Source organism: Zootoca vivipara, chromosome 16, assembly GCF_963506605.1.
Source record: "Zootoca vivipara chromosome 16, rZooViv1.1, whole genome shotgun sequence".
Lineage (NCBI taxonomy): Eukaryota > Metazoa > Chordata > Lepidosauria > Squamata > Lacertidae > Zootoca > Zootoca vivipara.
This window is the reverse complement of record NC_083291.1, coordinates 40,523,323-40,547,106: the sequence shown is the minus strand read 5'-3', so window position 1 is coordinate 40,547,106 and position 23,784 is coordinate 40,523,323. Positions and strand designations below refer to the sequence as shown.

General features: G+C 46.4%; 1 protein-coding gene across 3 annotated transcripts; it reads left to right on the top strand.

The window, feature by feature from the left end:
* The first annotated feature begins 4,213 nt into the window (after positions 1 to 4,213).
* LOC118078866 (angiopoietin-related protein 2) lies at positions 4,214 to 23,553 on the top strand. Of its 3 annotated transcripts, none has more exons than XM_035102875.2 (7): positions 4,214 to 4,336; positions 4,559 to 4,635; positions 13,411 to 13,978; positions 15,661 to 15,850; positions 18,782 to 18,972; positions 20,390 to 20,660; positions 21,782 to 23,553. In XM_035102875.2, exons 2-7 carry the CDS (start codon positions 4,625 to 4,627, stop codon positions 21,973 to 21,975), a joined length of 1,425 nt encoding a protein of 474 aa, XP_034958766.1. In that variant the 5' UTR covers positions 4,214 to 4,336; positions 4,559 to 4,624; the 3' UTR covers positions 21,976 to 23,553. The 3 variants fall into 3 exon arrangements, with proteins under 3 accessions (XP_034958766.1, XP_034958767.1, XP_034958765.1); XM_035102874.2 differs by having other exon boundaries at positions 4,250 to 4,336; positions 4,520 to 4,635; XM_035102876.2 differs by having other exon boundaries at positions 4,240 to 4,635; positions 20,784 to 21,855.
* Positions 23,554 to 23,784: the final 231 nt, after the last annotated feature.

Here is a 23,784-nt window from a genome sequence, read left to right as displayed (position 1 = left end):
CTTGCATCTTCGGTGTTTCTTTGTTCTTGGTGGTTTTGCTTAATATACGTGTTTCTAGTGAATTTACATACTTTGGGCGGGTTGTTGTGGTTCTGCTACTTTCTGCTAGGTTTTGGTTCTTTTTTGCGTTCAGCTAGTTTTTTTTATTCTTTTCAATTGTTTTTTTCATTTCTGGTTGTTTTGTTTGTTTTCGGTTGTTCTGCTTAGTTTTTTTTATTTTTATTTCTGTTTAATTTGCTGCTTTGGGGCTGATTCCAGTGAATCAGAACCAAAACCTAACTGTAGCCCTAATCCTAATCAAAGCGTAACCCTCCACCTCACCCTGAATCTAAACCTAGCCCTAACACTTATTCTTAACCCTAACTCTTATTCTAACCCAACTCTAACCTTTACCCTAAATGGTATTATTTTGATATAAATTTAAATCAAGAAATAAAATTAAGTGTTTTATGGGATGCGAGTAAAGCAGTAATGAGAGGTTTTTTATTCAACAAAATGCTTATCAGAAGACAAGAGATCAAAAGAAACTAGAAATAATAGAACTGATTAAAAATGAGATAATTGGTTAAAGTGCCAAATAAAGAATAAGGAAAATGAAATATTAAATTGATGCAAACACATAATTATTAAATTATTAAATATTAAGTTTATGCAAACACACTATTCCATGTTGATAAATCAGGAAACAGAATGGAAGGACAAAATCTGGTAGGACAGATCCTGAAGCTGAGTCTCCAATACTTTGGCCACCTCATGAGAAGAGAAGACTCCCTGGAAAAGACCCTGATGCTGAGAAAGATGGAGGGCACAAGGAGAAGGGGACGACAGAGGACGAGATGGTTGGACAGTGTTCTTGAAGCCACCAACATGAGTCTGACCAAACTGCGGGAGGCAGTGGAAGACAGGAGTGCCTGGCGTGCTCCGGTCCATGGGGTCACAAAGAGTCGGACACGACTAAACGACTAAACAACAACAAAAGGTTGTGGTCCAATTACTCTGTGAGTGGTAGAGCCTTTCACAGAGAGTGGGAGCCTAAGAACCATTTTCCTTCATGCTTTGCAAACGGTACATATCGTATTGACCTGAATATAAGTCACACCCACTGGCGTCAGAAGCCGCTCGGGCACCCGGAGCGGCAAACATGACAGACATCCAGAGGCGGGGCATCGCTACCCTACGTAGCGACACTGCACATGCATGCTATGCAGCGGGGTGCCAGCGGCACTGCTCACGCTGCCCCCAAAAGACGGAGCTGGGAGCGGTGCCGCCGGCGGGTGGCGGGAGGGGATGCTTCTCCCCGCCAGCCTCCAGCCTCCTGGTAAAAAGCCTCACTCAGTGCAGCGGCGGCTGACTTGCTCACTCACCTGCTTGGCCGGTGCACGCTTTGCTTCTTCCTTCCTGCTGGGCGGAGCCACGGGAGGCGAGGGGCGGGCCAGGGAGGCCTGGGAGTCGCAGGGGGGCGCTGAGTGTCACCCCCTCAAGGGTGGCACCCAGGACAGACCGCCCCTTGCTACGCCCCTGGTGGTACCCGAATATAAGCCACACCTTTAAAATTCCGCAGGCACTCACACCTGTTCTGTTTTACCATATGTCTGTTTCAGCAGCGATATCATAAAAGCCCATTTTTGTAAGGCCACAATTTTAAGCCGCATTTTAACTTTTCACGGTTGGAATTGGGGGCGGGGGTGAGTGTGGGTTATATTCAGGCCAATATGGTGTATACTGGGGTTTTTTTTGGGGGGGGGGCTCTTTTGACTAGAGCCAAGTCCCACACATTTTCAATTCAGACAGTCGGCCATTTTTCTTTTGCAGTTTCCCACACATGTGGGACTCCAGGAATAATTGGTATTCCGTAGTTATTTCCTAACAGAAACAGCAATGTCCTGCAGCATACATGACTGTCACATAAAACGTGGAGCCATTCTCATTAGGTTTCATCTAAGTGGAAACAGCTGAGGAATCTATCATTGGTTGATTTACAACTCCACCAGAAGCCTATTTTTTGCTCCTTTTTGGCACTTAAAATGTTCTTGGGATGGCAGTTTTGAAAAGTTAACCACAGGGTCTCCTGGAATGCTCCCAGTGCTGGTAATATGCCTTTGATTTTCCAGACTTTAAAATTACTGTATTATTGGCAGGGTATTATGAATAACACTGTCACACACATCTGCTAACTGGCTGTTTCAGCCTTATTAAAGCATCCTCAGGTACAATTGTGAATTGATAACTGTAACAGACATAGGACTAGTAATATGCAAAACATCTTTATACAATATTAGAGAAGGGCCCTCTGGATGTTGCTGGATTCCCAGTTCCCACCAGGCCCAGCCAACACAGCCAATGGTCAGGGATGATGGGAGTTCTAGTCCCAACAACATCTGGAGGGCCACAGGTTGCCTTTCTCTGCTTTGTACTCTTAGATGGTTCATTTCAATAGCCAAGGCTCTGCTCCTGTTTCTGTAACTGCATCCAGTTACAGAAAAATTTAGCATGTTAATTTTCTCCTACCAGTTTTTCAATTGTTACAGGTAGGTAGCCGTGTTGGTCTGACGTAGTCGAAACAAACAAACCAAAAATTCCTTCCAGCAGCACCTTAGAGACCAACTAAGTTTGTCATAGGTGTGAGCTTTCGTGTGCATGCACACTTCTTCAGATACACTGAAACAGAAGTCACCAGTCCCTGATGTATAGTCAGACGGTGGGGAGGGGTATTACTCAGAAGGGTGCTGGGAATGGATGATTGGCTGATAGGAGTGGTAAACCTGTTGATGACTGTTAACGACTGTTAACGACTGCAATTGGTCTTGCAGGAAAAAGCAAGGGGTGAGATGGCCAAAGAAAGTTTTATCATGTATAATGAGTTAAGAATCCAATGTCTTTATTTAGACCAGGTCTCTCCATAGTTTTAAGCTTGGTAATGAGTTGCAATTCAGCAATTTCTCTTTCCAGTCTTTTTCTGAATTTTTCTGTAATAAGACATGTTATGTACTGAGCTGAATCCTAGAACAATAGGATTCAGAATCAGCGGGAGCTACCCAATCCAACTCCAGGTGGAAGTGAATCCGCAACCAGATTGGCCTGCTGGAGCAGCCAATCAGGCGGCTGGCAGAAGTGAATGTGCTACCTGATTGGCCTGTAGGAGCAGCCAATCAGGCTGCAGGCAGAAGTCAATCCACAATATAATTGGCCCACAGGTGTAGCCCTGAAGTAGCCAATCACGCAAGGCCCATTGTGTAAATAATGTATATAAGCAGATGGTTTTGGGAAAAGAGCATTCGTCTTCTCTTCTCCTCCTTGATGACTATGAGCTGAATAAAGAGCATGAAATTCACTCTCGACTCCGAGTATATTTCAAGACAGCTACTTTAAGATCTTGTATAGAATGTCCTGGGAGATTGAAATGTTCTCCTACTGGACATAAATCTGACATCAGGAATCACAAGACAGAGAAACCAGTAGGAGAACACTTCAATCCCACGGGGGGGGGGGGGACAGGCAACCCTACAGAAACCTTGCAATATGTGTCTCCTCCTATTTCTTGTTCTATAGATGGGGCATAAACAGTGGAGTACGGCAGGCTTGGGGTACCCTTTGGCCCTGTGTTTCTGGACTACAATTTTCCTCATCCCTGACTGTGCCAATTTCGGATGACAGGAGTTGATCATCATCTGGAGGGCCACAGGTTATAGAGACAGCTTTATAGGGGCAAGAAAAATCAAGGACATTTTGTGGGGGGGAGAATGGGGCGGGAGGACAGTGCCGAGGCTCCTAATTCATTCCCTCCCAGCTGAATTTTTAAAAATAATTGAAGTGTAGTGAGATCTGATCATACACTATCTGTTCTGCCTCCTAGTGAGTTGGGGGTTGTTGGATCAGGGGTTTCCTGATGCACATCACACATTTCTTAACTATGTGCACCAGGACTTTTTTTTTAAACAGCTTCCTATACTTAAGCTAAAACACTTGTTTAGGAGAACTGCTTTGCAGACAAGTTGTGGGTAAATTTGATAGAGCCAGGCCACGATGCTCCAAGTGCCAATAAAACTCTTGTCCATAAGTTGTGCCACACCTCCTCTTTTGAAGGGACTATTCCAAGGTGGGTTCCTTCCCCCCCCCCACACACACACATACACACTGCCATTGCATAGGCAGGAGCTGGGAGGGGAAGCTGCTCACGAGACCTGGAAAGTTGTGGCTGCCAAACTCCAATTTCTCAACTGAAGAAGCGGAGTGAAAAAGAGAGACAGATGTGTACACAGAGAGCCAGCAAAAGAGCATGCGTGCAGCTCTTCTCAGCAGGGACAGGGCCTGAACGAGCATCTGGAAGGAGCAAAAAGTAAATATTTACAGCTCTTGATTATAAGGTCAAGAATGATGTTCCTATCCCAGGAGGCTGCTTAGCTTCCTGGGGAGGGAAAGACTTGGTTTGCTGGGCACTGCCTAGTGTGGGAAGGATATGCTTATTGGAGTAGATGGAGCGGTTGGGATTTCCCCATTTGCTTTTTTCTTATTCTTAAAGAAGATCTGCATTCCCATCATTTTTGTAATCTGCTGCTAGATAACTGACAAGCTTAAGCAGAGACCCTCCACACAGAAAAGCTCAACTTTGGAAACCTGAAGCCCTATGAAATACAGGTAAGCACAGATCTCAATTTTTTCCCCTAATGTTTAGTCTGGATCTTGAAAGTGGCTTTCAGTGTTCACCAGAAAGAGGGGAAACATTTTATGGTGTAAGATCTGAAGCAGGGGGGGGGGATCATGCATGAGATGTCCAAGTGTTCTCACATTTCACTGTGGGCAAGATGCAGTTTGCTTTCCAGGTAGTCTTTATACCTTTAACACAGCAATGGGGAACCTGTGGCCACCACATGATACTGGACTACAAACCCTTGACCACTTTGTTCTGCTATCTGGGACTGGTGGGAGTAGAATCTGCAGCTGTTGCTGGAATCCACATTTCCCTACCCAGAATGCCTCCTTATCTTGTACTTTGTTGTAGGACACACTACTGTTACGGTAGATGTGTTGTTTCTCAGACCAGCTTTATTCCAATTGGAGTCCCTGTTGCTGAGGCCCCTTTGGTAGGAAAAGTGTTAGCTGTTCTGCTCAGCCAGTACAGTATAAACATCAAGTATCCAGTAAGAAAAAACTTCTTGGATCATGGGAAAGCTCCCACTGCCCAAGTAAATAAGCTCAGGATAAGCCAGTTCAATGATACTGTTAGCAGGAAATGCTTCCAAATTGCGTGGAAGGAACAAAACTCCAGTCAGTAAGACTCACTGCAGGCAGTCACATACGTAGACAATTCATTGGGTGTAAGTGTGTCAGTAATTACCCATTCCAGGGTGTTCAGTTTCCTGAAGCCGCAGTTAACAGTTTTTAGATAGCATTGCACACCAAGATTCTGGCCTTTTATGCTTTGGACAGTACCTTCTGAAGACCCTACAGATGTTGTTGCTCCATCGTCCTTGATGATGTGGTTGTGGTGCCTGGGATTGGTGGAATCAACATCAAGGGGAGTCCCCTATACCTGGGCTGCAGGCTGCACTGTTAGGCCAGGTCAGGAGCATTCTTCTCCAGAAGAAGGAGACCTCCATTGATGCATAAGTGCCTAGCTTGTAGCAATGGTGTAGCTTGGGTTTTCAGTGCCCGGGGCCATGCCGAGCATTCAACTGCCTAACAGTGTCTCTGTCACTTGGAGATTGGAGCCGCAGAGAAAAGAGCCTTTCCATTGTTTGGAGAGGTTACTTTCTGGTTTCCATGGAAAAGCCCAGTGATGGAAGCTCGCAGCTGTACCGGGTGTTGACATTTTGCACCCCTAACAATTTTGCACCACTGTGACCCACCCGCTACACCACTGATTTGTAGTGTCTCATGTAGGTGGAAGGTGTGGACCAAGTGGCTGCCCTGCATGTGTGCATTTTGAAGTAGCCCCCACACCCTCATCAAGGCTGTCACGTGTTGTCAGTGTGGTGTAGTGGTTAAGAGCGGTAGACTCCTAATCTGGTGAACCGGGTTCCGTCTCCGCTCCTCCACATGCAGCTGCTGGGTGACCTTGGGCTAGTCACACTTCTCTGAAGTCTCTCAGCCCCACCCACCTCACAGGGTGTCTGTTGTGGGGGAGGAGGGGAAAGGAGATTGTTAGCCGCTTTGAGACTCCTTCGGGTAGTGATAAAGCGGGATATCAAATCCAAACTACTACTACTACTACTACTACTATTCTTCTTCTTCTTCTTCTTCTTCTTCTTCTTCTTCTTCTTCTTCTTCTTCTTCTTCTTCTTCTTCTTCTTCTTCTTCTTCTTCTTCTTCTTCTTGTCATGCAGCAAGCTGCACCCCGCACTTGCTTCGTCATCTTGCTGGATCATTGTAGTACCCTGAGAGGGCAAAGAGGTGGATTGAGGATATCACATCTCGTGCATTTAATTCTTTATTAATAGTAGTACACTACTAAAACTGCCATAAGAGGAAGTTGGATGTCATATTCTGATGGGCTGAAGTGTGCAGCTCAGAGAATTTAACACTTTTTTCTGGCACTGGGATGATGTCTGATTTGCAAGGCAGGATAAGGGCCTTGCGAGCAAGGAAGACAGAGAGCCAGGACTTTGGGAGTTCCTGGCTCTGGAAAGAATGTGAGTTGAAATGGGTTGATTTGAAAGAAGGAATTGGACTCTTTGAGTTCTGTCTGAAGCAGCCGGATGCAATAAGCAGCCAGGTAAGGCCAATATTATATTTGATTCGACTGGGAGAATGCACCGTTCCAAATTACACAGAAGCCAAGCAGTCCAGGAAAGTTTCCAGTTCTCATCTATATTTAGAACAAAGTTACTTATTAATGGATGTATTTTTATTTCTTTCCCTTCAGCTCAGTTCTGTGTCTGAGAGCAAGAGAGCAAGAGTGTATTTTAGGATTCCTGGATTCTGTTCATAATGCTTGAATTTTTTTTGGAGTGTGTGGAGGCAGGGAGAAGGGTGATACTTGTGAATAATGAAGACAGTATCCAAACTATGTTATACATCCCTGAGTCAGGCCATACTGATGTCTAAGGTGAAATCTCTGTTTAGGAATGGAAATATAGTAGATCTGAAAGATCCTGCCACTTCATGCTACAAATGGAACACAGGAGCCAACTCCAAAGGCCAAGATCACTGAGAATCATAGAATCATAGAGTTGGAAGAGACCACAAGGGCCATCCAGTCCAACCCCCTGCCAAGCAGAAAACACCATCAAAGCATTCTTGACAGATGGCTGTCAAGCCTCCGGTTAAAGACATCCAAAGAAGGAGACTCTACCACACTCCTTGGCAGCAAATTCCACTGTCGAACAGCTCTTACTGTAAGGAAGTTCTTCCTAATGTTTAGGTGGAATCTTCTTTCTTGTAGTTTGAATCCATTGCTCCGTGTCCGCTTCTCTGGAGCCAATAGAAAACAACCTTTCTCCCTCCTCTATATGACATCCTTTTATATATTTGACATCCTTTTATATCATGACTTCGCCTGTTCTCCAGGAATTCTCAAAGATTACTGCCAGTGGTTCGGAAATCACCTCTGCCAGTTCTTTTAATACTCTTGGATGCAGTTCATCTGGCCTTGGAGACTTGAATACATCTAAACTAAACTGGTCAGGGTCCAGAGAACTATTTGTGGAGCATAGAAGGTGACTTGGGAGGTGCTGATTAACAAATCAGAAAAGCCTTGGAGCAGTAATCCCTTGATTTCTATCACATGCTAGGCAATTCTGTTAATATAGAAATCATGATCATGAAACACATGCTTTATGGAATTGTTTTTATTTCTGCATTTACAATTTTAAAATTGTAAATGGGCTGGAGGAGATGCTCTTTTCTTCTTTTGAATTCACTGGTGGAATTCAGATTGCTGAGAATATCAGCTTTCATGTTTCTTGTGACTGAGTTTGAAAACCTGAAAGCAGCAACTATAAGATGCCATGCTTTAAGGTTCTCTTTCTTCTTAGAGTCTAACTATTTCAGGCCCCTTAGGACCAGATGAGGGCAGGTGAGGCAGTTGCCTCAGGGGGTCAGACTCTGAATAGCCGGATCCACCTCCTACACTTGTCGGCCACCACCTCCTCTTCCTCCGTTGTGTGACCACCATGCATCATGCTCCCACTAGCCAGTGTGTGCATTTTTGAACACATTACATGGCTGGAGAACTGCATTATAAAATCAAGAAAAAATGGAATTTTGAAGGATGGCTGTGTTTCTGTTCCCATGTTGTTTCAGAATGTGCAAATTTAAAAGGTTCCACCTTAAATGTGACCAAAATGGAATTTCCCCACAATTCCTATGTTGAAGTAACTTCCAGGCTTCCATTTGTGCTACAGTTTCTAAGCAAGGGTTTGGGACTTTCAAGCATGGGTACGAGAAGCTTCCCCTTTGTCCTGTCGTTTTCTCCAGGAAAACCTGTTCTTTACCGCTGAATCGGAACAAACAGTGTTTCCCAGGGAAAGTGGCAGGACAAAGGGAAACTACTTGGACCCCTTCCTGAAAGTCCCAAACCTGTGCCTAGAAATTGCAGCACAAACAGAAGTCTGAAATAGTCCTTATGTGTAGACGCAGCCTCTTTCAGGCAACTTGGCTGGGGAATTGCCTTCTTGCCTTTGACCACATTTCTATGCCAGCCAGATACTCTTCTAGCATAGAAAGGTGGTGGCATATAGAAATGTGGTCAAAGGAAAGATAGCAAGCAATCCCTCTCAGCCAAGTTGCTTGATGGAGGCCACATCTAGAGAATGGAATTTTCCCTCTGCAGAGAACCACCCATTTGCATTTCACTGTTTAAATCTCCCTTTCTCCTCTTGACATCTGACATGAGAACAGGATCAGGGGTGATGAGGAGGTTAAAGAAGCAGTGATAAGCCCAGGGAGCCTGGGAATGGACCCTGTGTTTACACAGGAAAGAGGCACCATCTGTAACCAGGCGGGCAGGCGCTTGTTCTCTTCAGCATCCCTCCCTCAAGCCTCAGGGAGACACTGCTCTAACTAAATCTGTGCTCTTGATTCCTCCCTAGACCCTGCTTGGAGTTGGTTAGAGTGAAGACCCACTCTGTGTTTGTCCTTCCTTGCTCACAGAGCATTCGCCAGCACAGGCAGGCAGCAAACCATTTCAGTAAAGTGTAGCATCATCACACATGAGGTCGATGTCAGCTTTGTTGTCAGCTACAAACACAAATGTTGACCGAGCCATAGCTGTAGTAGCAAGTGTTTGATTTTCCTTCTGAATTCTCTCACAGATTAATAGCATCCATGCATGGGGATTGTGCAAAAGCACAAGGAAATGTATCTTTTAATCATTGGTATTTGTAAAAACATGAACCTTCACGTGCAGTATTTTTATTGTCTCTGTGGAATGCTCAGCTCAGTTTCAGAGACAGATATATCTGACTAAGAGCTGTGGGGCTGGCTCAAGAGCCTTTAATGCATTCAGTGCAATGAATGAAAAACTGGTTCTGTCAGGTTATCAGCATGCCTAATTCTGAACCAGGAGAAAGCCACCTGTAGAAGATCTTACTGACTCCCCAAAAGATCTCCCAACATACTTTTCTTCCTCTCTGTGGAGTTTTTTAAAATTAAGGAGTGTGTGCGTGCATGTGTGCGCATGTGTGTGCACATGCGCGCGCGCACACACACACACATATCCAGCAGTACCTTGGGTTACAGACACTTCAGGTTATAGACTCTGCTAACCCAGAAATTGTACCTCGGGTTAAGAACTTTGCTTCAGGATGAGAACAGAAATCGTGTGGTGGCAGCATGGCGGCAGCTGGAGGCCCCATTAGCTAAAGTGGTACCTCAGGTTAAGAACAGACCTTCAGAACAAATTAAGTTCTTAACCCGAGGTACCACTGTATACACACACATCAAAATGCATGTGCCCCTTTAATATTTATTTAAATAGGTTGGTGAGCTTTCTGAAACATATGGGGAGGTGCGATATGAGGAGGTGTAATAATCTTGGCCTTCACCTTTGGTTGTTGTGGAGAATCTAGACTTCCTTTCCGGTGAAGCTAGTGCATTCCAAGCATGGGCATAGCCAAGTGGGGCAGCTGCCTCCCTAGATCAAGTAAAACACCCCGAACAAAAGTCCTGCCCTCCCACGCAAAAATCCTGGCTACGCCCATGATTCTAAAGGGGACAGTTGTGAAGGAAGACACAAGCTACTCCCTGTTTCTCTTCCAGAACTGAACGACTGTCCTCTGAATAATTTATTTCACCTAATTGGCTAGATTTCTTGAATGTCACATGATGAATGTGAATTGACCCTTAGGCGTTCAGGCTTGATGGAGAATTATATCCTATGGAGTTACAGACTAGACTATGAGGTAAGGAGGAGGAGGGTCTCAGTGGAAGTACTTTGGGTATATACAGGATATAGTGTGGACAGGTGAAAAAGAGGTTGGAGGCTGTTGTATAGAAGACTTGCTGACATTGCCTTCTATACTACTTTTAAATAATCATTTTCAGGGTTATTTTCAGCCCTAACAAGGAAGATGGTGAACTTGAACCAAAAAAGCATTCTGGGTGATGGATGGATTATAAGAAAGAAGAGGAGCCTCTCAGAATCGTGCACTATGGAGCAGAGAGGAGTTAGTTTGGTTTCAGAGGCAAGACTTGCCTGTTTCTGAGGATGAAGGCTCTTCTCCATTCTCTCATTTTCCTGGAAGGCTGGGCACAAGTGTTTCCAGTGAGCTGAAGGCAGTTTGACGGAGGGATCGTTGCTTGTGATGCTTTGCATGCCCAACTTTCATTTCCCATAAACAGATTTTGCAGGTTTGACTAGTGGCTGCATCATTGCGTGGAGGGAAAAGGAGTGTGTGTGTTCCCTCAATGAAGTAAAACTTATTCCAAACCACTTTCTACTCTCTTTAAAAAGAACTTTCATGTGCCTCCAACTGAACTGTCTTGTGCTACATCCCATCCCTACTATGGAATTCCAGATCCATTAATGGGAACTGAAAGGCTGCAGCCAAGAAGCAGGAAGTATATAACTGCTTGTCTCAGTGGTGGTGACTTTAATGGCCTTTCCTGAGCCAAACTGGATCCATTTTCCAGTGCATATTGGCAACAGCTGTTGGCATTGAAGCACAAGGCCTTTAGATCCAGTCCTGTAAATTTAGAGCAACAACGCAGCACACACACCCCATTAAAATCTCTATTTACTTTGTTTGTAGACAAAGGAGGGGAAAGGGAAGACCAGAAGGAAACCTGGTTCTTCAACAGCTGAAAGTTCTTCTCAATCTCCCATTTTGCTATTTGGCTTGCCCCACTCTGAGGGGAAATCAGGGGCGGAGCTACCTGCCCCAGCACCTGGAGCGGTGCAGGGGTGGGGCTAGCCGGCCCGCATGAGTGGGGCTAGCCACCCACACAGCAAGCGTCCCTAGCCACCCACTACCCACGTGATGAGCATGGGGCAGCGCTGCTAACCGCCCACGCGGTGAGCGTCCCTAGGCATGGGGGGTGCTAGTCTCCCGCGGCAACATCGTCCCTAGCAGCCTGCTGCCCACATGAGCGTCGGGGGAGCGGCACGGCGATGTCACCCACCCTCATGGCAGACACCCGGTGCGCACCACACACACCCCACCCGCCATCCTCCGCCAGTGGGGGGAATAAGTCAGCAGATGAAGCTTTGTCCAAGAAAGAATGCTAGTATGACATTTTAAAAAAAAACTTTTAAAAGCTACTTACTCTAGACCAGTGTTTCTCAACCTTTTTTGGGCCAAGGCACACTTGTTCCATGAAAAAAATCTCGAGGCACACCACCATTAAAAAAGTTAAAAAAATTAACTCTGTGTCGCCCTATATTGACTATATAATTATGACTGTAAGAAACACTTGCCAAAAAGATAGTAATTTGTGTCTCACTTAAGATTGTATTTTTAAAGTTTGGTTGTTAATTTAAAAGAAATAGTGAAGCTTTTGTTTCATTAGTTTGATGAATAAAAATGATGTCCTTTTATGATTATGTACTCAATAAATTGTGTTTTTTGGGGGGGGGGAATTCCCTGGATGCGCACTTTAATGAAATGTGTGGCGTACACCTATGCAAAATTGTTTTGCTGGGATTCTCGACAGGAAGTGCTGTGTCATTAATCGAAATGATTTAGCCTGCCTAAAATGAAAATACGTGTTAATATCATGACAGACTTGTGCTGAAGAGTTTACTTTTCATCAATAAAAGTTTAAACACACCTACACGGAGTTCAGAGCCCCGCCGAGGGAGGAGGAGGAGGAGCGGACCCAGCGACACACCCGCCCCGCGGCCGCCTGCTTGGATCCCAGCCGGGTGCGCGGCGGCAGCCATGGCGGGAGAAGGGCCGCCGGCGGGAGCCGAGCACCTGCCTTGACGGCCCCTGGGCGCCCCGTGAGCTGCACCGGGCTGCCAACGTCGGGAGAAGGAGACCTGGCTGGCAGAGTCGGGAGACCATGAGAGCGTCAGCCCTGCCCCCTCCCACACAGCGCGGACTCCGGCGGGCACCTCGCGGCCGTCTGGAGGGCGCCGGACGACTCCCGACGTTCGGGAGAAACCGCTGGAGTCCACAGCTGCGCTTTGCGCATGCGCAAAGGACTCCCGAACGTCGGGAGCGTCAGCCCCTGCCCCCTCCCCCACAGCGCGGCTGTGATGACGGGCGCCTCAGGCGCCGCACGGCTCGGGAGTCAGGCGCAACTGCCGCGGGCGCCAGACGACTGCCGCGGGCACAGCGGCTCGGCGCCCCTGGCAGCCCGGCCCCCTGGTGCATTGCGGGCAACAATCACCCTTCCCGTCACCGCACGTCGCGGCACACCAGCCAGCGTCTCGCGGCACACTAGACCAGCCTTTCTCAACCTTGAGATCCCATATGTTGTTGGACTACCACTCTCATCATTCCTGGCTGCTGCCCTTGCTAGCTGTACATGATGGGAACTGTAGTCCAGCACCATCTGGGAACCCAAGGTTGAGAAAGGCTGGTCCAGACCCACTGTGACAATATTCACTTGCTTTGTGGAAGGAAAGTTGACTGATTCTCTTCATTTCAGTGGGAATATTCATTTCAGTGTATGAAACTGTCATCTATTGCAATAAATGCGCTTTTGAAACAATAGAACCATCCAAAACCAAGTTTCCCTGTCCAAAATAATGGAAGCTGCAAGGGCCAGTTGACATGACTAGGCTCCATTGAAATAAACACAAAGAACAATTAAGGTGAAAATAACTATTGGGATAGGTTTTTCCAATATATTTCCTTCTGTACAGGAAATATTTGGGGTCATCAAGAGTCAAGATCAGGATTGCTCCCCTGTACTATTTCAGTCATGCAGTTTATGTACTTATGGATGTGTTTACCTTGTGCACTTCTGAACATTTCTTTTATTTATGACACCTTAGAATTCTTACAACAGCCTTTCTTCTAATAGCATGGAGCCTCAGTACTTGGTGGTGCTGGTGTTGAGTCTGGCCAGGCCAGGCCTGTCAGGTGTCGAACCACTTACGGGGCCGAAGTGCACCTACACCTTCATCTTGCCGCAGCAGAAGTTCACAGGGGCCGTGTGCTGGAGCAGCCTGCGCCTTCCCCCGGAGCCTCCGGGCCTCAATCGCTCTGAGGTGGCCGAGCTGCGTGATCAGCTGAACCATCAGCAGGCCCAGATGGAGGAGCTGCGCCGACTAGTGGAGGTGGATGGGGCAGTGGTGAGTGAAGTCAAGGCCCTGCGCAAGGAAAGCCGCAACATCAATGCTCGTGTCACCCAGCTGTACACTCAGCTGCTTCATGAGATCCTCCAGCGACGCGAGCGGCCGGTGCAGACATCCCAGCTTGAAGGGAGGGTGGCCAACGCCTCTGCTGAGGCCTTGCACGTGGCAGCCAGTTATCGCCAGCTGGAAGGGAAGTACCATGCCCTGGCTGCCCTGGTCAACAACCAGAGTGCCCTCATCAGCCAACTGGAGAGAGACTGCCAGCAAGGAGCCAGTGGCCGGGGGAGCCCACAGGTACTGGTCAAATTGAACTGGGAGACAGAAATGGGAGAAATGAAAAGGGTCACTAGAGCCAGTCATCTGGTGCTACTTGGCCTGCTGTGCCTGAAAAAATAAATAAGGAAGGACTAGGGCAGACATCAGCGATGGTGGAGTCCTGGAAGCTGCCCAAGGTTACCCGGTGCTGATGCTGACCCTGGGGAAAGGGGAAGGGATGTGGCAACAGCAATGGCAAGAAGACAGGAGTGGATGTTTTTTAAACCATAGCTAGGCCCCAAGTCTTCAAGGAGGAAGCTACACTCTCCCTCCGGAATGCTGTGTCCTCTAATCCTAGGTGCACATGGTCTAGTTCTTTTGCTGAGTGTACCGCTTCAAATTGTATGTGCAAACTCACATGGCAGAATGCTGCTGTAGCCATAATTTAATTCATTAATGTACAAAAGAAGCATGTTAGGGAAAAGAGTTCCAGCATAGCTTCTTCCCATACATGCTAATTTTCCATGCTTGTTTTTGAATGGAGGAGTATTCCAGCATGTGAGCCCCACCTGCAGCCTGAAGGCAAAGAGCACTAAGCAACCTTTGACTCTCCAGTTGTTGTTGGATTCCAACTCCCATGAACCTCAGAATGGACAGTGGTCATGGGAATTATAGTCCAAAACCTGCAGTACCACAAGTTCCCATCCCTAATTTACTGAAAAATGGAAGTATTTGATTGATGCTCAGAGCCTATCTCTTTTCGCCCCATGACTGTGCGCTGTGCAAAAAAGGTCCTGAGCCTGAGCCCTGGTTCAAATTAAACCCTGCATAGAAAAACACTCTGGTGGCCCTACCATACAACCTGATTTTTCAGCAGCTTATTGGAGGTAAAGTTTCCCACCACTTTATTTCTATGTCTGCAAATGGTTGCTACATTTCTACATGTCCAGCAACTGTTGAAAGCACAAGAGCCCTGATAGGAAAAGGATATTAATGCTTTTTACTAATTCCCTCTTTACAACCTTTTCCAACGTGGACAATGAACACTGGGAGAACCCTTCTTGTGTAGCTGCTATTTGCCCATCTCCCCCTTACTTGCCCGCGACCACTTCAATCTATGGAATTTTTATTCTGCCCTTACAAGGAATCCGTCTTTTAATGCGGCAGAATTGCTCATGCTGCAAAACTCCCTGCCTGTTAACAACAAGCATCAGATTGCTTCAGATTGCCTGATAGAAATGCTTTTCCTTTTGGTAGGCCTACCAAAACTTTTATTATGTACTTTTATTATGTATGTTTTTTAAAAATTCTTTTGATTTTGTCGATATTTTTATAATTTTGTTATATCTACTTGTTCTTGAAGTTTGCTTTCATCAGCATTTTTGATAAACATTTTAGGTAACCTCAGCTGTGGAAATTTTCTTGATTAAAAATAGGATTAAGTGGTCTATAAATGTTGTTAATTTTTTTAAAAATGGCTGTAGTAGAGTTAGGACAAAATACAGTCAGTCCTAGTCTAGCTTTTGGGTTTCCTGGAAGCATATGTGCCACACTTAGAACTGCCACCTTATTTTCTGGTTGTGCTCCTGTGCTTTTAAGAGCCACCTGAGCGTGCTCTAAATCCCCTGCTCCCCCTTGAACTAAATGATGCTACACTCAAACTATGCTCTTTTAGTTCTCCTATGTTTTTAGGGTGAGTTATTTCTCCTTTCTCTCCACAGCCCCCCCTGGTGCCAGTGGTACCTCACAACCCTGCAAGCATCGCCAATGAGAGCAGGGTCCGTTTTGATGCCGTCAATGACATCCAGAGAGACCAGATGGTACCTGCCCAGCACCAGCCACAGAAGGCGGCAGACATGCCACAGGACGGCACTGTTCAGCCGCCTGCTGTCGTGTCCACCAAATCCACAGGTCAGAAAGAGAGAGCAGGTCTATTAGGAAGCAGCAGGGCAGAGGCTGTGCAGGGCAAATGCCAACAGCACCAACCTCTGCTGCCATGAGGTTGGAGCCTAGTTCACACAAAGAACCAATGAGGTGGTAAAACCACTCCTGCAGATAGTGGATTAACGTTCGCCTCTATAAGAGCTCCCTGCACATAGAACCCAATATGTCAGGCAGACACGTTTTTGCCACCTTTCTCTCTATTATGCTACTTTTGTACCTGCAGGGGCTATAAGTCCAATGTCTCCACAAAACTCAAACAGCAAGTACTTCTGTTTATCTGACCCCCCCAAATATCTTTGGGGTGTTAGCATCCCAAATTCGGCTAGCATTCCCTTCTAAAAACAGGAAAGCGACTCAGCTACCAACGTAATTATTTCATTGCTATCTGCTGTCCCTGATGAAAGTTTACTGATCATCCTGGGATCTTAGCAAACCATCAACCTAACAATTACTCAATTTATGGTTTTTAGGATGGTCTAACACAGGGGTAGGGAACCTCAGGCCCGGGGGCCGGATGTGGCCCAGTCGCCTTCTCAATCTGGCCTGTCTGGGAATCAGCATGCTTTTACATGCGTAGAATGTGTCCTTTTATTTAAAATGCATTTAAAATGGGTTATTTGTGGGGCATAGGAATTCGTGCTTTCTTTCTTTTTTTCAAAATATAGTCCGGCCCACCACATGGTCTGAGGGACGGTGGACCGGCCCACAGCTGAAAAAGGTTGCTGACCCCTGGTCTAACATCTGAAACAAATCCAAAGTACCTATTTTCCTTTGGGAAATGTGACAAGCTATGCTCTCCACGATAGGGTAGCCTGTGAATGATATCTCATTTCTCCGCTTTCCTCCCATTTATGTCATGGGGGCCTCCTGCTCCTTCCCTGAGGCATCTGCAGCCAATAGCCAAGAAGGACTGGTGTGGCAAACACAAGCAAAACCATTACCCTCTTACTTTTGGGGCCTCTGGTCCCCTGGCCTAGTACGGACATTTGGGTGAACTTCAAAGAGCAATTGCTAGTGGAGGGCCACTGATTTATTGTCATAAATTTGCATACCATTAGCTACTGCTATCCAGAGAGATAGAGGCGGCTGTATCTCTTACTGATGGGCAAAACCAAAAGGTATGCATATGACATACTAATGCTGGAGGCACAAATCTGTTGGGATTTGTGGTGTGCATTTAAATGACTGGGACCTGCCTAGCATCACTGCAATGCTCTCATGCACACTTACTAAATGAAGTGCCTGAGATTCTACTAATATATCTTCTACTAATACATAATAATATAACTCGGGTAAGAACATGAAGAAAGCTTTTATTTTCCCACTGGTGTTTGGAAGACTCCTAAAGGCATTTGCCTGATGAAGAATTCTATGAAACTCAAAAGCTTGCACAGCCCTTCACCAACCCAAATTTGGCCAATAAAATGTGCATTTCCCCCCGCTTCCTTTCTCTTATCCCTTTTGAAATGTTTTATAATATTACAATAAACATGTGAGGTAGATTAGCTCTGACAGAGTGCTTCTAGATAGGAGCTCAATGTTGTGATATCACAAATGGGTTTCTGGCAATAGGTTTTTCTTTTTACATATGGGGTGGCATTTTTATGCCAACACAGTTGTGCGGACACTGAAAAAATGAAGAAGAAATTGCATGCATAAGGAGCACAGATCCCATCTGGATATACCCAAAAAGGCCATCCAAGTGAGACAGGGCATCATAGAATCATAGAGTTGGAAGAGACCACCAGGGCCATCCAGTCCAACCCCCTGCCAAGCAGGAAACACCATCAAAGCATTCCTGACATATGGCTGTCAAGCCTCTGCTTAAAGACCTCCTTGGCAGCAAATTCCACTGTCAAACAGCTCTTACTGTGAGGAAGTGCTTCCTAATGTTTAGGTGGAATCTTCTTTCTTGTAGCTTGAATCCATTGCTCCATGTCCGCTTCTCTGGAGCAGCAGAAAACAACCTTTCACCCTCTTCCATATGACATCCTTTTATATATTTGAACATGACTATCATATCACCCCTTAACCTTCTCTTCTCCAGGCTAAACATACCCAGCTCCCTAAGCTGCTCCTCATAAGGCATCGTTTCCAGGCCTTTGACCATTTTGGTTGCCCTCTTCTGGACACGTTCCAGCTTGTCAGTATCCTTCTTGAACTGTGGTGCCCAGAACTGGTGAGGTCTGACCAGAGCAGAATACAGTGGTACTATTACTTCCCTTGATCTAGATGCTATACTCCTATTGATGCAGCCCAGAATTGCATTGGCTTTTTTAGCTGCTGCATCACACTGCTGACTCATGTCAAGTTTGTGGTCTACCAAGACTCCTAGATCCTTTTCACATGTACTGCTCTCAAGCCAGGTGTCACCCATCCTGTATTTGTGCCTTTCATTTTTTATTATTTTTTTTGCCCAAGTGTAGTATTTTACATTTCTCCTTGTTAAAATTCATCTTGTTTGCTTTGGTCCAGTTGTCTAATCTGTTAAGGTCATTTTGAAGTGTGATCCTGTCCTCTGGGGTATTAGCCACCCCTCCCAATTTGGTGTCATCTGCAAACTTGCTCAGGATGCCCTCAAGCCCATCATCCAAGTCATTGATAAAAATGTTGTCCACCCACAGCAAAGTGCAAGTAGATAAATAGGTACCGTTCCAGCAGGAAGGTAAACAGCATTTCCGTGTGCTTCTCTGGTTTCACCAGAAGCAGCTTTGTCATGCTGGCCACATGACCCAGAAGCTGTACGCCGGCTCCCTCAGCCAGTAAAGAGAGATGAGCGCCACAACCCCAGAGTCAGTCACATCAGGACCTAACGGTCAGGGGTCCCTTTACCTTTACCTTGTTCATCACACTGTGTTATTCGGTCCCTGTTCATTAATTTTTCTCTTCCTGGCACAGGGCCGTGGCGTGACTGTCAGGCAGCTCAACAGAATGGGCAGACCAGCGGCATCACCATACTACAACCAACTGGTGCCCGGGGAATCATCCAGACCTGGTGTGACCAGGAATACGATGGGGGTGGTTGGACCGTCATCCAGCGGCGGCAGGATGGGTCGGTCAACTTCTTTATCACCTGGCAGCACTACAAGGTGTGTCGAGGATGTGGCTCCAGGTGCCACGTGAAGGGGAGAGCAAGGAGTTGAAGGGGTCCAAGCTTGTGAGGAAAGCTGGGCAGGGGAAGGGGCAGACCTATGGGATGGTCACTTGGGGTTAGAGAGATCTGGAGGCTCATGGTGGATCTGGGACTTATAGGCTGAAATCAGTCACAGGTGAAAGGCCAGAGGCCAGAGGCCAGGTTCAGATATACTGCTCTTTCATGGGTATTCAGCCTTCAGTTTAGTTGCCCCAAGTTGAATTTGTAGGAAATATTTGGGGATAGGAAATCCTGGTATGCAAAAGGTTTGACACAAAGCAAGGGTTACTCTGCCACTTGCTGTGCTATGCCCACTTAGATGGAGGCAAAAACACATTAAGTGATGGACTGAAAACATGAGCGAAGGCCAAAATAGATGTGATAATGAGGGCAGGCATGTTTGTTCAGTCACATGGCAATCCCATTCTTGCAGTGTGTGTGTGTGTGTGTGTGTGTGTGTATACACATACACATGTCTAGTCTTAAGATAAAAATATGTGATCTTTAGGGGACCTGCTGGCAAAGTGGACCATAGAATGCTCTTACCAGGAGACCTCTGTATTAAGGGGTGAAAGCTTCCTAGATTTTTCTTAGGGTTTCCTCCTCTCTTTTTCCATTACTCCAGAGGTATGGGTTGAATCTGGCTCCAAGGGGAAGAGAGGGTGCCACACCAACATGGTGCTATGTTGTGGTCTGATTCTGGAGCCCGCAGACAAGACAGCAAGGCAGGTCGGCGGTTGTAGGACCATGGAGCACTTGCTCCTGCCAAGGTTGGGTGTCTTTTGAAGCACCTGCCCCCAGACTACCTCTCCCAAGCTCTGTCCCTTTGTGGATAACATTAGGGACTTAAAAAGGGAAACACTCTGGCCTGAAGACAGGCACTCCTCCTCCATTCCTGACTGATCTCCTGGTACACTCCCTACACCACTGGACTGGTAAGGTGCACCGGAAGGCATTACGTTCATTAGGCTCGTGGTACATTTAGGCTCGTGGTCCGCAGCCTCAGTTGTCTCCTGGTCTCCAGTAGCAGAGTCAGAGCCCTGCATGGAATCTTGTTCCTTAGTGGGAGACTCTGCAGCCTCTGACTCTCACGTCTTGCTGCTGGACTCGGATCACCACCACACATGGCAGCTGACTTTGGGCATTGAGCTGGCGTGGTGTATGTATGCTTTGCTGATTTCCTGCTGCAAAAGGATCCACATATCTCTGCAAGAGAGTTGTATGTCCTACAGGTCCCAAAGTGGCCTGGGATGGAGGTAGGAGGATTAGCTCACTCTTCTACCCTATGGCTAGCACCAACTGTTCCCCTACAGCCAGCGCCACCTGCTAACATCTTACTTGCTGTGTTTCCCCCCGCCCTGCTCCACCTTCAGAATGGTTTTGGGAACTTGGAAGGAGAACACTGGCTTGGTCTCGAGTTCATTCACTGGCTGACTCGCCAGGGCTCATACGTGCTGAGGGTTTCCATGGAAGACTGGAGCGGGCGACAGGCATATGCGGAATACAGCACCTTTGCCCTAGAACCTGAGAGTGATTTCTACCGGTTGCGGCTGGGGCGCTATCAAGGCAGTGCTGGCGATTCCCTCTCCTGGCATAATGGCCGACAGTTCAGCACCCTCGACCGGGACCATGATGCTTACTCAGGTAAGGAGGTAGAAGGGAGATGGCTAAAAGAGGACACCAAGAGCTGGGGAGGAAGGTATTGTTTATTCCTGATCTTTTTATCACTTTTATCCTTTTTTATCATTGATCCGGACTGATTGGAAGGGTGCGCACCTGCCATGCTGCGTCCTCCTCATGTCGCCTTCTGTGCCCCGATCCCCAGACGTGCCCGTCTGAGTGCTATGAAGACGTGCTCAGCCGCTGTGTCTGAAAGTATAGAGAAGAGGTAGACAAAAAATATAGTATCCAAGCAAAGCAGTTGTGGAAGCAAAGCATTATTCCTATAGTAGCTATTAGACCTGTTTCTCCTGGATCAGATTCCGAGAGCACGATATCCTGCCCTCCAAGGAGCTTTACCTCACAGCTCACAGCTCCAAACTCGGTTTCATTTGCCCACAGTATTCAGAACTGCAAAACTGGCTCTAAACTGTTTCTCTTCTGATCCCAGTAGCTGGAGGGTGCCACCTTCCCAGCCATCAAGAGAACTTTTCCTGCTTATGTTAGCTCCCAAGTATTAAGCAGACACCTAGCTAACAAAGGGCAGAACCCTTAATGCCACTGTATGGAATCTATCTATGAAGTCCAGACCTCTCATGGAGGCACACTAAGAGGAGCCTTAGATGATGATTGCATGGTTTGAGTCGGTTCATATGGAGAGATGTGGTCCTTGAAGTATTGTGGTTCTGAGCCATTTAAGACTTTCTAGCTCAAAACCAGCACTTTGAATCGGGCTTGGAAACTAATTAGCAGACAGTGCAATCAGGATAGGATTGGTGTAATATGCTCAAAACCATCTTGTCCCAGTGAGCAACCTGGTTGCCAAATTCTGCCGGGGTGGGGAACTTGTGGCCGTCCATATGTAGTTGGAGGACCTCTCTCATCATCCCTCTCCACTGGCCAAGCTCCCTGGAGCTGATAGAAGTTGGAAGCTCCCCATCTCTATTCTAACAGCATCTGATTTCAGGATTCATGGGCACAGCTGCCCCCCCCAATCAATAGAAATACATAGCTGGGGTTCTGCCCGCCCCCCGCCCCCAAATCCTGGCCATGCCCATGGTTTGATGATAAATTATCTATTCCCCACCCCTCTTCTTTTCCCACAGGCAACTGTGCCCACTTCCAGAAAGGTGGTTGGTGGTACAATATGTGCGCCCACTCCAACCTTAATGGTGTCTGGTACAAAGGAGGGCACTACCGAAGCCGTTATCAGGATGGGGTCTACTGGGCAGAGTTTCGTGGCGGTGCCTACTCACTCCGCAAGGTGGTCATGATGATCCGGTCTCCACAAGGCACCTGATTTCTGTACCTGGGAGTAAGAAAGGACGCATACCAAGGGCAGGTCTAGATATTTAAAAACAGGAGTCACTGAGCTCTGAAAGCCCACTTGCCATGTTCTCAGTCAGACGTACAGCCTCCTTCTAGTGCCAGTGACCCGTAGAAACAGTGTGTGCACTATGCTAACAGGGACAGGGGTGGGGCTTGTGGCATTCCCTGAGCAGTTGTCCAGATTTTAAAAGAACATTTCCCCTATTAAAAAAACTGAAAATAATTAATGAAGGTGCCAAATGATGTTTTAAATGTACATGCAGCACCTTAAACCATTAACAGTCAGCACCTTAAAAAAAATAGAAATCAAATTCCTAAAGCAAAGGGGGTGTTGAGCAAAATTGAAGAGAGAATTAGCATATGGGGGAAAGTGTTTGTTATTTTCAGTGAGTGCTTCTAGGTGGGGGCTCCTTACACCTACAAGTTTTTCACAGTGTCTACATGAGTGGCATCAAAATGCTAGCCTGAACATTCTGCCTCATTAAATTTAGATTTGTCAATTTTGGAGGAGATCCAGTTAAGTTAAAAACAAACAAACAAACAAAACACCTTGTTACCAGAAACCTTTGGTACCTGAATGGCTTGCAAGCACTCGCCGAGAAACAGTGTGAGAGATGAGGGGGAGTAAGGGAAAACTGGGCTCATCTGTAGGACCCAAAATATAATGACGACACATGTTTTAAATCTGCAGCTTTATACTTACTTACCTGGGACCACATGAGTCAATGAGTGGAGGTGTATAGGACTGCACTCTCCAGGTGTAACAACCCAGTTTGTTGTGACATGTGAAGCCTTGGGGGTTGCATTCTCCCCATCACATGCCAAAAAAGGAAATAAAAAACTTCAGTTCCCCTAATTAGAAGCACAGTTTGTTACTGTGTGCAAACTTTGTAAATGACAGTGTATTCAAACTATAGTTTCTTAACTATCCAGGATTTTGTGGTTTGTTACATGTTGTATACTCCTCCCTCCCCACTTTGTGGAACTGGTTACTCTTGCACATTGTGGAACTGGTTACCCTTGCAGAGGCTGAGACACCCTGTGGTAGAAAACAACACTACAGCGATTTAAGGATCGCCACTTTCATAATGCTAACAGAAGCGTCATTAGCACTGCTGTAGCATACTCTGGGCTCATCCAGACTTACTTCTGTGCCGTGTTTCTTGGCACAAGTGTGTACTTTAAAGCTCTGTGTCCAAGCACTTTTTCGTTTTTGGTTGCCCTAATACTTTCCCTGCAAAAACCCACACTCTACTGCCAAGTCTGTACTGCGGATTGCAAATGGAAATCCCCCCCAAAACCCAAATTGCCATTTGTTCTGATTCAGCATTAAAGAATGGACATTTGAGGAGCTGGACCTGATGATAAAGTCCTGGCAAGAGGCTCCCCATTCATGCTATAAACTCTAAACACAGTTCCTGGTGATCTTTTCTGATCTGTAAGGGCCTCCCCATCCTTTTTTCAGACATGGAAACCTGAGGCACAGTAGAGCTAGGAGTGAAAGAAAGCTATGATTTTCACTCCAATCTGGATTTGTCACAAGCAGCACTGTTTCTGTTCCACTCCATATCTATTCCATTCAGATATGCAGAAGTAATATCATAATGACTCACTTCCAATTTCTTGTCAGCTGCAACAGACAAGACAAGCCTCACTGATTCTGCCTTGGCAGTGGGCGCAAATAGCTCATCATAGTGAATTCCTGGCTTTTGTGCAAAACCTTTTGCTACCAGTCTAGCTTTAAAGCATGTATCACCAGTTACCTGAGTCTTTCTTTTAA

Bases quoted from the DNA above. Each gene is read 5' to 3' on its own strand.
- LOC118078866 (XM_035102875.2), top strand. The intron at 18,973-20,389 runs GTGTGTCGAGGA...CTCCACCTTCAG, and splicing joins TCACCTGGCAGCACTACAAG to AATGGTTTTGGGAACTTGGA. The intron at 20,661-21,781 runs GTAAGGAGGTAG...CTTTTCCCACAG, and splicing joins GGACCATGATGCTTACTCAG to GCAACTGTGCCCACTTCCAG.